This window comes from Mauremys reevesii, linkage group 4, assembly GCF_016161935.1.
Source record: "Mauremys reevesii isolate NIE-2019 linkage group 4, ASM1616193v1, whole genome shotgun sequence".
Taxonomy (NCBI): domain Eukaryota; kingdom Metazoa; phylum Chordata; order Testudines; family Geoemydidae; genus Mauremys; species Mauremys reevesii.
Window position 1 is genome coordinate 92,581,084 of NC_052626.1, and position 14,270 is coordinate 92,595,353.

Here is a 14,270-nt window from a genome sequence, read left to right on the forward strand (position 1 = left end):
ACGGGAAACTAGGAATGCAGGGAAATTCCTGAAATTAAAAAGTTAACTACAAGTTTCATACAAGTGTTCACGGCTGAACTGTTCAATCATTTATGATACTGCCAACCATGTAAATTCTTCAAGTGCATCAAAAAGATAATTAAACTAATTCTAAAAATAAATATCTAAAAATAAGTGGGTCATCTAGCAGTCTTGATCAAAATCAGATCATGGATATACATTATGCATCTGGTTTCATGGGCCCACATGGTGTACTTCATCAGAATATACATATTTTGTACTTTCATAGCACCTCGTTGTTCTATAAACAAGCCTCACAACAACCCTGTGAGGTAGGTAAGTACTATCCCCATCTTACTGGCAGGAAAGAGTTTAAATAACTTACCCAAGATGGCACACCAAGTCAGCTGGGCAGAAATGGAATCCAGATCATTGAACTATTAATTTAGCATGTATAGCATATGTGGATGTTTGAGATTTGTAACGTGTTCCATTAAAACTGTAAACAGAGGCATTTTTGTGGATTTATGCAAGGAGGTTGGTGGGAGTGGCCTTTGCTGAAAAAAGGCATCAAGGGAATAACCAACTATTTTAATGTTAAGCAACGGGAAAAAGATAAAATTACACAACACTACAGTGACTACTACTGTGCCATATAAATAATTTTCAAAAAAGATGCAGTATATATTAGCAAGTGACTTGTTTCTCAACTTGCTACAAAACAGGTTGTAGAGGATAGCCTACATAAAGCCACTAAACAAAACCGTATGGTCACAGATTGTAAGTGGTTCAACACCGCAGCATGATATAAAGTGTTTTTGCAGATGGAGTTATTTCTTCTATTGCTAATAACTGCCCCTCCCCTTCAGTCCCTCCCCCAACTGTTTCTTGAAGTCACTGTAGAAATAGGAACCAAGGTGGAAAGCAGGCTGTCTTCTCTGCTACAGGTTTATATTTTTGTGTAGTAGTTTTGTCTCCCATCAGTGAAGGGAGTCAGAGAGGAAGTGTACTCAAGTCAGATGAAGTCCAAATCTATGTTCAGATTCATTCACACACTACAAAGTCAGTAGTTTTCATAAAAAACCTTGAGTGTACCCACAGCATCATTCAGCATACCAAAAAATGGCACTGTAAAGTATCCAATTTACTGCAGCACATACTTATTTTCAAATTTGCTGGCAATAAATGTTATCACAGGTAAGTGATGAAAACTGCTTTATATAATATGCTACTATAGTCCACCAGGGAACACACTCGAACAGCAAAAAGACGACAGCGCTGCAAAAATATGTAATTCTGAAGTTAATAAAGGTAAATATTTTAGTAGGGTTTATAGCTTGCTCCAAAAATTATGAAAGAAAAATAAAGTACGTGAGAAAAGGATGTGTCTATATCACAGGCTAAAATATCAATGCTGAAGACTAATTTGAATTGCTTTCTACTCAAAGGTATAAAAAGTGACTCAAAAAAGGTCAATTCCTGAAATCCGCTAAAGGGAGATTTAAAAATTCTTAATATTTAAGACACTTGAATTTTCATAAAGAAAATAGCTGAATGCAGCTATTCCACATTAACGCTAACAGATCCCAGAGGGTATTATCTTCACCCTAACTTATTTCCCTATGCAATACACAACACTTAAATATTTGGTTCCTAAGTTTTTTCCTATGTCATTCTGTCAAACTCTTAAGAGAAAGACTTTCACTACCGCTAAATGTGAGAAAGCAAGAGAAACAATGATTTGTTACCCTCTTTGCTTCTCTGTGATGTATGAAAGATAACTATGAAAACTGTGTTTTTCTTTGAGAGGAAAAAAATCTGTTTTCACATTAGAAATTGAGGTCTGGTCTTCCAAAAAAAGTGTAGACTATGGATGACTGAACAACTAGTAGGTGTAGGGTTTAAAATACCACGGGAATGAAGCTCACTAAGAATGCCTCTTGATGAAGTTTCAACATGCCCACCCACTCCTGTTCAGCATTGTGAAATTCCTTATTCACATTTCTGGACCATCAAAGAAAAGCCTCGACCAAGGTAAGAAGACTAAATTTGATATTTCTGATATGTCTAAAGTAATAAACAAGCAGAAAGGGTTTTCTTTGTACAATATAAAGCAACAATAAAAGAATCCACAAACCAATTCGTCTAGCCCCTATCTCAGGTCACCTTTAAAATGAGTTTGTATCAGTATTAATTTAGGTTCAACTACATTGTTATAAACATGTATAATTCTGCAGTTACTTTGAAGCTGTCTGTTCAAAGCATACATGATGCATTTGAAAGCAACATTTAGGCAGTATTGCCAAGTAATCCAATTTGTGTGTTCATTCTTGTCAGTGAAGTCAGAAGGGAAAAAAAGCAGCAGCAAATTACCTTCTTACACTGAAGTCTACATGTTAGCAGATAGAATTGTTAAGGTAGAAATGAACAATGCAGGTTTTCCATTTATACCACTAACTGTATAGGTTACTACAGAGAAAGTTACTGGAAGGGAATAAGTTCAAATTTAAAATCAAAATTTTGGTTTAAAAAAATTAACTTTGATTTAAGAGAAATGAAGCTTAAAATGTAACATGCTCAAGACACCTCTGTCAAAATACTGAACCACATTTGTTTTTCTTCATCTTTTTAAAATATTTAATTCTATCCTCCATTTATCCCTACAGGTCAAGAGTAATTAAACCCACTATATTCGTGCCTATAGTTAACTCAATGCAGACTCATTCCCTCCCAAGTTATTATGTTACTGAAATATCACCTGAGGGGTAGCTGTATCCTAAACTGTTTACGCTTCAATAGTATTTGTGCTTATATATACACACTACTAACTTGTTCATTAGTTAGAAGGTATGGCATTAAATAAATGACAAAAAAGAGTACTTCTATCAGGCCTTCTTCAAAAGATCCAACACAGAAGTGGCTTGAGAATTCTTGCTTTCATACAAGAATGACTCCTGGTGACCCAAAATACAGCGCAGGTCAGCTCTCATTCACCTCTTAAGTTAAGGGCATCTCCAGCGAATGATAACAGTTCTAAATAAGCACTAATGATCCCAGAGAGAGTTTTGATGATGAAGTCCTGAGGCTAGGGTCTTTATCCTGCAGCTTAGAGCTGTATGGTTGCAGGAGGCAGAGGATAGACTTAGTTGCAAGATCTAACCTTAAGATTGGATAGCAGAGACCCACACATGAATGTATTAGAGTACACACACCCACACGTCCTATCAGCTGATACCGCACTAACTTCTACATATGATGGGAAACGAAACAGTGCCAATTATAGGATATGTAAGCAGAGTGAATATTTGAATTTATGTTGCATATTTTACACTTAAGTATAAGCAGTAATTCAAGTACAGTATGCAAGATTTTCAGTTACAACGGACTCCCTAGTTCTTTGCATTACCTTTAAAACTTATCTAGTGTCAGAACTAATTTAGACACAACTTATATGATATAGTAAGGATTAAGCAATGTGGTTTGCCATTCAGATTCCTACTCACCAATCTGCAGATATTTATTTATTTTGAGGTTAAACTAGGTCATTTATCATCTGAGGAACAGAAATCCCCTGCATTTGAGGAGTTTAACTAATAAAAGACTGGTCTATATTTATCAAAATTTATAGCCTAATAATGCCAGTGAAAAGCATGTGTACCAGGATAACCTATCAATTACATACAAAAAGTTAAAAAATATATATATAATCAAAATACCCAGACAAATAATTTCATGGCATGGCATGAAATAAAGACTGTTTAGATTGGTCTTTGGGCATAGCCAACTGGAACAAAAAACAGCTACTATTTATACATATAAAAATAGTTATGTAAGTTAGTTGGACTTTTGATGGTTTAGTCAATATTTATGCGTAAACTATGCATTTTCAAGACACTTCACATCAGAAAATCTTCTTCCCACACCCTCCCTGGAAAAGACTTTCAGAGACACTCAAAATATCCTAGGAAGCAAAAATATTAAAGATTCAAACATTCGTATAAAGTAAATCAAATTAGTTTGTACATATGAGCAAAAAATGAGCTCTAAATAAATGACACAGGAGGCAATAAATTGACACGACAAGTAAATAAAGGCTAAAGCACTCCAATACCATTGAAACTGTTTTAATGTTGTTGCAATTCCATAATGCAACAATCATCAGCTCATAAAAAGACCCAAATGCTTGAGAATTCATTTTAATTACTCTTTTGCACCTATTTTACAAAATAAAGGCAAGATATGTTTAAAATCCTCCTTTACCTGGATTTGTTTATGTGCCTAACTTCAGTTTTGTTTATCATAGAATGTAAACGTAAATTCCTATTGTTATATAAGAAAGAATGTTAAAATATTAACCTCTGCTTCAATGTACAGTTTCCAGAATCTGCCAGAACTGGGGAACTGGGCAACAAGGCGTTCATAGGTCTTCCGTGCTTTGTCTATAGGTTGATTCTAAAAAATTGAAAACCAACAAACAGCATTTACAATATTATGATTTATGTAAATGTTTATATTGACTTCCAGAACCAAATAGTGTGAGTGGACCCATAGATAAGGAAATGTAATCCTATGTCACTAAACCTGTGCCTCTCGAATGAGAATGCTCCAAGCGTCAAGGTCATATGGATTCTCTTCTAATTTCTTTTCAGCCTTCTTCACTTTTTCTGGAACATATTCAGGAGCCTAGAAAAAAGCCAAGTAGAAGCGTAAGTGCCTATAAGCAGAGTCAGAGGAGTCCAATACTACCTATAGTATAAGTTTAATGTCTTTTGAAAATATAGCATTTCACATCTTGGAATTTCTGATCTTAGCTGTTACACCGAAACAACTGAAGTACAATGATTTTAATGTAAAGCAAGTTTTCCTACAGAAACATTAAAATGTATTTCCCAACAGAAAACATTCAAAATGTGGTGGCTCATTGCCCAAACTAGAAGAAATAAGTTAAACAAATAATATGATAGTGTAAGGCTATGTCTACACTGCGCACCTTACAACAGCACAGCCGTGCTGCCGCAGCCGTGCCATTGTAAGGTGTGCTGTGTAGCCACTCTATCACTAAGAGATACCACCTCCAAAGAGGGGCGGTAGCTTTGCCGCTGGGAGCACAGCTCCGCTTTTCATTGTTAAAACTTTTGTCATTCAGAGGGGTGTTTTTTCACACTCCTGAGTGACAAAAGTGGCAATGTAGACATAGCCTAAGTCCATAAGAAACATCTTACATGTAAGCTTGCTAACAAGTGTTCTGTATTTGTAATTCTATTTAACTGATTTATTATGGTTCTTAAAAAGCAAAAGAACATGAATTTGAAGTTTTATAATTTTTACAATACAACTTAAGTACCAAAAAATACAGTTAATTACGTTAACCTTGCAAAAAATACATGGTCATACTGCACATCCTGCAATTTTCCCTCTTAGCAAGTTCAGTAACAAACTTTCAAATTGTCATACCTATTTTAAGTCAAAGCCAGTAAACAAACCAACTTCTGTGAGGACCATTGTTATGTTAAACTACAAATTCAGCTGATTTTGAGACTGCTTTGTTCAAACAAGTGTGTTCAGAAGTTATTTCTTTTAACAGTAGGTAAGGTCCTCACCAGCACCACTCTTCAGTAACTCAAATTAGATGAAGTGATTTGCTCACATTTTCCAAAAACAGTTCAATTGCAGTCAGAAACAAAATATGGAAACTTTCAGCCTAAGCAGTGGATGTTTCAGTAAGTTATGTCTGTGAAAAAAAGGGGTTATGATAAACTGTTTTTCAATCATAACTATTATTAAAACTTGGTATTCTGTTGTGCTATTTCTTTTCAAAATTTAAGTCTAACTACATATTTTACAGCCTCAAGTACACCATACTAGGGACACTAGCGCTAGAAAAACTTTAAAGAACAAATGGGGATTTCCATTCTGAAGTTTACTTGGCATTAGATGGTTTAAAAAAAAAATAAAACAGACCTGCACAACCTAGTATTACAGTGAAAGGAAGACAGGCAGCAGACATAACACTTGGTTCTGGAAGAACAGCAGCTATCAGCACTTCATACCATCATTCACACTTACTAAAGCAGAAGATGACAAAGCAGCTAAGAAGCACAACAAATACTGACAATACATTGAACACTAAATGTTGTTTTAGTGTAAGCCAGCCAATATCCATCCCCGTCACAGAGCTTGTCTACATCATGGGAAATGTTTTCTATGGGAGTGTGATTTCTAAAGCACACTACACTCTACCACACTGATTGGTCTGCATAGACCTCGCTGGTGTGCACCAAAGGTTTTTTAGTGCATTTTAACGTTAGAATCATTTCAAACAGCACACCAGCAGGGTCTGCATGAACCAATTAATGCACAACATGTTAGTGACAAAGAGTCCTGTGGCACCTTATAGACCAGGGATCGGCAACCTTTCAGAAGTGGTGTGCCGAATCTTCATTTATTCACTCTAATTTAAGGTTTCGCGTGCCAGTAATACATTTTAACATTTTTAGAAGGTCTCTTTCTATAAGTCTATAATATATAACTAAACTACTGTTGTATGTAAGGTAAATAAGGTTTTTAAAATGTTTAAGAAGCTTCATTTAAAATTAAATTAAAATGCAGAGCCCCACAGACCGGTAGCCAGGACCCAAGCAGTCTGAGTGCCACTGAAAATCAGCTTGTGTGCCGCCTTCGGCACCCGTACCATAACAGGGGTAGGCAACCTAACAAAAGTATTGGAACATAAACTTTCGTGGGTGAATACCCACTTCGTCAGAGTCATGCACAAGCTTATGCTCCAATGCTTCTGTTAGTCTATAAGGTGCCGCAGGACTCTGTCGCTTTTTACAGATCCAGACTAACACGGCTACCTCTCTGATACTTGACAACATATTAGTGTGCTTTAGAAATCATACCCCCTTAAGAATGCATTACCCCACCGAAGTCTCATTATTCCAAGAATATAAATCCAGTGAAATAATGGACCCCCTTAGAAGACCACATTCTCAGGCCTGGAAAGGAACAAGAACTACTGTTAAGATAATTTGCATGAGATCTTAAAAACTTCAATGAAATACAAAATCCACCAAAAATGTGTTTTAATTAGAAATCCAAAAACAAAACATAATTTATATATGCAACAAGGCTGAGTTAATGCCAGTGCAGGAACCTTAGCTTTTTCATTTTCATTATTATTATTTTTTTTTTTTACTGTGCATTTCATACATATACTAAGGTTCCCAGGACCACCTGATTGCTTCAAAAAGATGTATTTTAAAATGTTTCTATTCATTCAGTGCTACCAAGTTTCAAAATGCCACTTACATACTAACAATATATAATGTCTGAAATTCTTTAACTATATGAGCAAAATTTGATTTTCATTAAACTCTATGACATACTTATGGAGTACCAAAAATAAACAAAGAAAATGTCAAGGAAGACATACTGACACCAGGAAGGGGCGGGGGGGGGGGGGGGAGGAGGAGGAGGAGAAGGGGGGGAGAGAAGAATGGACAGTAGAGGAGAGAGAAGTCCGTGGTAGGTAGCACTACCAGCTTTACATACATATCTTTAATGTGAGTCTTCCCCAACATTAAGCCCCCCCCCAAAAAAAAAATTCACAGCAATTCATTCTGGGACACAAACACCATGAGAGCCCAAAACAGAATCAAAACATACCTAAAACAGTTAATGTCATGAAACAATACCCATTTTAGTAGATAGTTTTTAAAAATTATTTGACTACAGGTGATGGAAAACAGCAGGTGTTTTATAAATCTAATTTGTCACATCCCTACCCTTTCAAAGTTCTGACTTACAGTGCTGCGTATTTACTGGGAATCACAAAGTTTCTATGAAAGGTCACCACGTAATTAGCTTGCTTTTTGCTTTAAATTTAAAAGTTCAGTTTTACAGCACTTCCAAATGGACTCATTTTGGGAAAATATATACAAAGTTTGTTTATTTGGAATTTACAATGAAGTCTCAAACTTCAAAGCTTAGTTCACAGACACCTGTTTTTTGCCTTAGTGAAGTTATGAAACAACATGATGGGAATACAATTTTGCTCCTGGCAAGTATTGTTTGCTTAGACGACAGTACTGTTAACTTAAAACAAGTAAAACTTGTTAGTCTGACTATACTATACAAGCACAAAAACAACGTGCTATTTTATGAGGATTTAGTCTCTTTAAACCTGTCTGAAGAGAAACAGGGCGCTTTTTAGGTTAGAGGATGGGCTGTATCACAGTTGTACATCCTAACAATGACCCAATAGACTTATGTAACTCAAATAGCATGGTGCAGGATCACTGTGAAATTTGGGGGCAAGAAGAAAAAAGACACGCTTCATTGTTCTCCTGATATTTTAACCCTATAAAAAAATTATGTCAATTTGACCTCTCAAAATGGCAAACATTCACTCAGAGTAGCAGCTGCTACACTAGCTCCCTATTTAGCTATAAAAGGCAACAAAGGAGGCAAATTGGTCTCTACTAACTGCAAATATGTAAGACCCTGCCCATTTTACAATTTTTAAATTAAGTTATATTTTAAAGGTAAAAAATTCTTCTATTCCCTATTCAGAACTGAAACTAATTCTCAGCTTTGTAACATTTCTAAATATATTTTTACTGAAGGAGTGCTCTTAAATTGAAATCTATTTCCTATCTGATACTGTGGCAGAATGGATACTGGAAGCACTAGTGGTGCAAAAAAAATAAATCTTTCCCTCAAGCAGAGAAGACTTCCCCATTACCAGTGCATGGATTCTGCCAGAGCTCGGTTTGATGCTGTTTGATCTAAAAATTGGAAGTAAGACACCACCACCTACCCTGAGAGGCAAGCTGAGTAAGCAGTTCCCAGGAAAGGCATTCTTGGGTAAGAGCTGCCCATTTCAGTGAGTAAGGTTAGAGGCAAATTAAAGCCCATACACTAATCCTGCAAAACTGAAGTCCATTAATTGATTTGTTCCTCTTTATTATACCAGCTCCGGTGCAAGTAAAGAGGTCCAAATGGTCACAGATCTATTGTATTTTTATATCATTAGGTAAAGGTGATTAAAGAAACTTCAATTTAAAGATCACTAGATGCCTGAAAAATATTTTTAGTTTAACTTTGTGTGTTTGGCAGCACTTGTGTACAGTCATTTTCTCCTGTATAGTCAATGAAGCCCCTACGTCACAATCAGTTACACATTTTACACACTTTACACACAAGTAATTCCACATAAACAATGGAATTACTGCAGTGTGAAAAGTTAACCATAAACATAACTGCTTGCAGTAAGAGCTTAAATTAATCAGTTTCTCCTTTTATTTGTGTGAAGGTGAATTTAAAAAAAAAAAAAAAAGGAAAATCCTGCAAAGCCAAACACACTGATAGAAACAGTTGTACCTAAAACTAATTTTAGTTTTCAGATGACTCAATTTGAAGTTCATGAGGACCCTTTCAAAAGATGATCTAACATGTTAATTCAAAATTGAGTTCACCCCAAAACAGGGGTCAAATGCTCCTCTGAGTCTGGTTCATGTGGGGCAAAACAAGACATATTTCAGGGCTAAACTTTACTTTGGCAAGTCATTTCAAGGAAAAATTCATGTATATGCATTTCTCCATTGCCATCAAGAGCACACTCAACGGTTTGACTCTCAATTCCCTGATCCAATGACATAGCAAACGTCAAAGTGCGTAACAAAATCAAAACTCAAACAACTCATTCAACATTTGAGCTCAATTTGCATTTACTCAAAGCTGTTTGGCAGGCAGTTTAAAACCTCCTCCTGTTCATGTTAAACTGGTTCACATGGACAGGACATCAGTTTAAACAGTCATTCACAACAGCTGATTTGATCTTTTTTAAAAACCACTTAAGTAACTACTGTTAATAAGGCTAGGTCTGGCTTTAAGACTAAGCTTGATAAGTTTATGGAGGGATGGTATGATGGGATAGCCTAATTTTGGCAATTAATTGATCTTTAATTATTAGCAGGTAAATATGCCCAATGGTCTGTGATGGGATGTTAGATGAGGTGGGATCTGAGTTACTACAGAGAATTCTTTCCTGGGTGCTGGCTGGTGAGTCTTGCCCACATGCGCAGGGTTTAACTAATTGTCATATTTGGGGTCAGGAAGGAATTTTCCTACAGGAAAGATTGGCAGAGGCCCTGGAGGTTTTTCGCCTTCCTCTGCAGCGTGGGGCACGGGTCACTTGCTAGAGGATTCTCTGCACCTTGAGGTCTTCAAACCATGATTTGACGACTTCAATAACTCAGACATAGGTTAGGGGTTTGTTACAGGACTGGGTACGTGAGATTCTGTGGCCTGCGTTGTGCAGGAGGTCAGACTAGATGATCATAATGGTCCCTTCTGACCGTAAAGTCTATGAAGTCTACACTCAAAAGTAGTCAGCCCAGCTATGTCGCTCAGGGATGTGAAAAATCTGCACACATGAGCAATGCAGTTAAGCTGACCATCTACTCCAACCTCTAACTGTACAAGTATGTTTGGAGTCCACTTTTTTTGAAAGCTTGAAGAAACTTAATTGTAAAGAAGCAAATAAGGCTTACACCTCATCCCCCACCCCCACAGCTTTTGAGGCTATTCCACAAATCTCAGCTTTTGGACCACTTTTTCTCCTTAATTTCTTCCCAGTACGCCAAGGGCTTATTGATAAATGCAACCAAACCAGGGAATTGTTTACAAATGGTTACATAGGGACTAGAAATAACTGTCAGCATAACCAGGCCAAAAACTTCAATAATCCACGGTTTTAGCCATACTGTAACCAAGATCCCCACTTTATATATAAAGTGTTAACAAGCCCTTTGTGCCATCCTAAATATTTTCCCCTTTGGCGTTTACCTTCCAAATACCTCTACACTTCTACCTGCTCTGCCTTCTGATCACTTTTAACACTACAAAGTTAAATTTCACTTCCCATGCTACATCACTCAAGACTAGACAGCTTTCTGTAATTTAACTGCTACCACACATTTTTAAAATTGCACTTATGCAAAATAAGATTTTATTTAACACTGCATATAGAATCTGGAAATGGAAGAGACAATATAAAGAAGCAGATTAATCCCTGCTGTAGTACATTTACTAGGGCTCTGTCCACTGACTTTTGTATCCAAAATAAATCAGCTAATGTATAAACCTGACTGTATATTTGAAAGGGATCTAATTCTTTAACAAAAAATGGCAGAAAAATATCTCTGCATTTCAGTGGAGCTGAAAGGTCACAGTCATGATTTCTTAATAAGCTTTTCTACGGTTCTCAATGCCATTGTATCTGAGCATCTCACATTCACTCTCAAAATGGGGAAGTAACCATGAAGCGAACAAATTACTTGCCCAGGCTCACATAGTTAGTTTGTGGCTGAGCTGGGAACAGAACCCAGATCCTCAAGTCAATCAGTGTCTTAACTCTAAGGCGATTCTTCCTCTTTGGGCTCCAATGGGGTAGGCTGTACAATACACAGGAAGAAAGTCCCTCTCCAAAGAGTTCACAAAAGCAATTAAAAGTGTGAAACAAAAGGATGAAGGGGGTAGCAGTAGGAGTGTAACAGTAGTAAGAATCACACAATAGGAATCAGTTATGTAGGCTAACTACTGTACAACTTGGTAATGTTTAAATTAAAAAAACCCTTCCATAATATCAGATATACCCAACTGCCCATGAAGTTAGCCATCATTAGTAAGCCAACTGCTCATAGGTGTCACAGCGGGGAGGGATAGCTCAGTGGTTTGAGCATTGGCCTGCTAAACCCAGGATTGAGAGTTCAATCCTTGAGGGGGCCACCTAGGGATCTGTACTTGGTCCTGCTAGTGGAGGCAGGGGGCTGGACTCAATGACCTTTCAAGGTCCCTTCCAGTTCTAGGAGATAGGATAACTCCATTAATTTATTTTTATTTATTTAGCAGAAGAAGGTCTCAAGGAGGCAAATGAATGAAGTGAAAGCAGAACAGGGTGGATAAAAATCATTTATTTAAGTTAAATAGGTTTATTTTTTAAAAAAGATAAATGTATTTGAAATTATGACAACAAAAATGAGGAAGTTAGTTAACAGAAATTAAAAGGTACAGTGCCAAAAAGTGAAAATATCTGCAAGATGCATGGAAACATTTTAAAGAAACCATAATAGTGGCTCAACTTAAATGTTGACTCCAAATTAAAAAACATAGTAAGAGAACAAAAAAAAAGTGCCACCGTGGCTAAACAAAGTAAAAGAAGCATTGAGACTCAAAAAGGCATCCTTTGAATTTGAAGTTGAAATTAAATCCTAAAGAGGAAAACAGAACGGAGCATAAACTCTGGCAAGTGAAGCATAAAAATATAATTAGGAAGACCAAAAAAGAATTTGAAGAACAAACTAGCCAAAGACTCAAAGTAATAGCAAAAAAAATGTTAAGTACATCAGAAGCAGGAAGCCTGCTAAACAACTAGTGGGGCCACTGGATGATCGAGATGCTAAAGGAGCACTCAAGGATGATAAGGCCATCAAGGAGAAACTAAATGAATTATTTGCATCGGTCTTCATGGCTGAGGATGAGAGAGATTCCCAAACCTGAACCATTGTTTTTAGGTGACAAATCTGAGGAACTGTCCCAGATTGAGGTGTTGATGGAGGAGATTTTGGAACACACTGATAAACTAAACAGTAATAAGTCACCAGGACCAGATGGTATTCACCCAAGAGTTCTGAAGGAACTCAGATGTGAAACTGCAGAACTACTAACTGTAGTTTGTAACTTATCATTTCAATCAGCTTCTGTACCAAATGACTGGAGAATAGCTAATGTGACACCAATTTTAAAAAGGGGCTCTAGAAGTGATTCCGACAATTACAGGCCGGTAAGCCTGACTTAAGTACAGTACATACCCGGTTACGCACAGATGTCGGGAGTCAAGCCATCATGACCACGTGTTAACAGACCACAGGTTAAGAGGGCCATGCTGAAAAAAAGTGTCTATGATTCACTTAGAAAAAACGCTGTTATTTTCTGCTCTTTCATACTCGCATTTTCCCCCCTTTTTTATGAAGTCTGTCATTCACTGCAGATTAATGATTTCGATATTTTCCGCATATTTGCTCCTCCATAAAACTTACAACAGTTTCTACAGCACTAGGGGCTTCTGCGAGTGAAATTTTTACTTTTTCAACGACATTCTCATCGTCCTCATCATTGTCATTTAGGCCTGCGTTATTAGAATTCTCACCATCACTTTGCCAGTCTGACGTAGCCTCGCAGCCCGTTAATATTTCTTCCTCAGACAGAAATTCTGAAGTCGGGCAGTCTTCATTCATCTCAAGCCACTTGGTAATGATTTCCAGCAATGTATCCAAACTAAAATCTTTTATCATTTGAAAGAGAAGTTTACTCTTATCCTCTTGTCTCCGTGCTTGTTTGTAGGACGTCTTTTTCCAAAAATCCTTCAAAGTCTGGCTCTGAATCAGTGCCATTGCTGAGTTTTCCGAGTCTGAGCCATCTTTAACAGAATAGGCATCACCGAGAGACTTCATCCAGCAGTTTTCAATGGACTTTTGTTTTACTCCATCCCAAGCTTTTTTAACTAAACAATTTCCTTCGCGTTTAACTGTCTCAGGAATTCGGAAATGCCTGAAGACGTGCATGACATGATCACTGAAATCAGCTCCTGTCGATAACTGTTTTTAAAATTCTGAATAATGCCCTGGTCTAAAAGGTTGAATTTTTGATGTTGTGTTGAATGGTAGGTACAGCACTCGAATTTTTCCATCGTTCGATACCAGTGATTCAGCTGGAGGATGGGCTGGACAATTGTCAAGTAGTAAAAGTGCTTTGGCTTTGAGTTTCTTCGATCGCAGATGCTTACGAACAGATGGAACAAAGCTGTTGTGGAACCAGTCGTCGAAGATGTGTCTTGTCATCCAAGCATTTTTGCTGATAGCGTATATTACTGGCAGTTTGGCTCTACTGAGGTAATTATAGCAAGCGGCCAACGAGAAGAGGGGTAAGCGTATGGTTGCCTGTCTTATTACTACAAACAAGAAGAGTCACACAATCTTTTCTCTTTTTAAATCCAGCTGTTTTCTGTGTCTTGTAATTAAAGGCTAAAAACTTATCAGATAGCAGTTTCATCATAATTATAAAGTTGTTCTTCGTGGTAGTCTTCATTTTGTAAAATAGATTTTAACTCAGAGAGAAACGCATTCACGGCCGATTCATCCATCAGCTTTCTCCAGAAATTGATACCTTCGCTATGCCATGACCCTTTTTAAAATGACTTATAAAAC

General features: G+C 37.0%; 1 protein-coding gene across 1 annotated transcript in view; it reads right to left on the bottom strand.

Annotated features, from left to right (window-relative positions):
• Positions 1-14,270, bottom strand: part of CSTF3 (cleavage stimulation factor subunit 3) — an 80,283-nt gene that overhangs the window by 57,493 nt on the left and 8,520 nt on the right. The window contains exons 2-3 of the mRNA XM_039534192.1: positions 4,582-4,683; positions 4,357-4,452 (exon numbers count right to left, since the gene is read on the bottom strand). Coding sequence (XP_039390126.1) covers positions 4,357-4,452; positions 4,582-4,683 — 198 coding nt within the window. The remainder of the gene's footprint in view (positions 1-4,356; positions 4,453-4,581; positions 4,684-14,270) is intronic.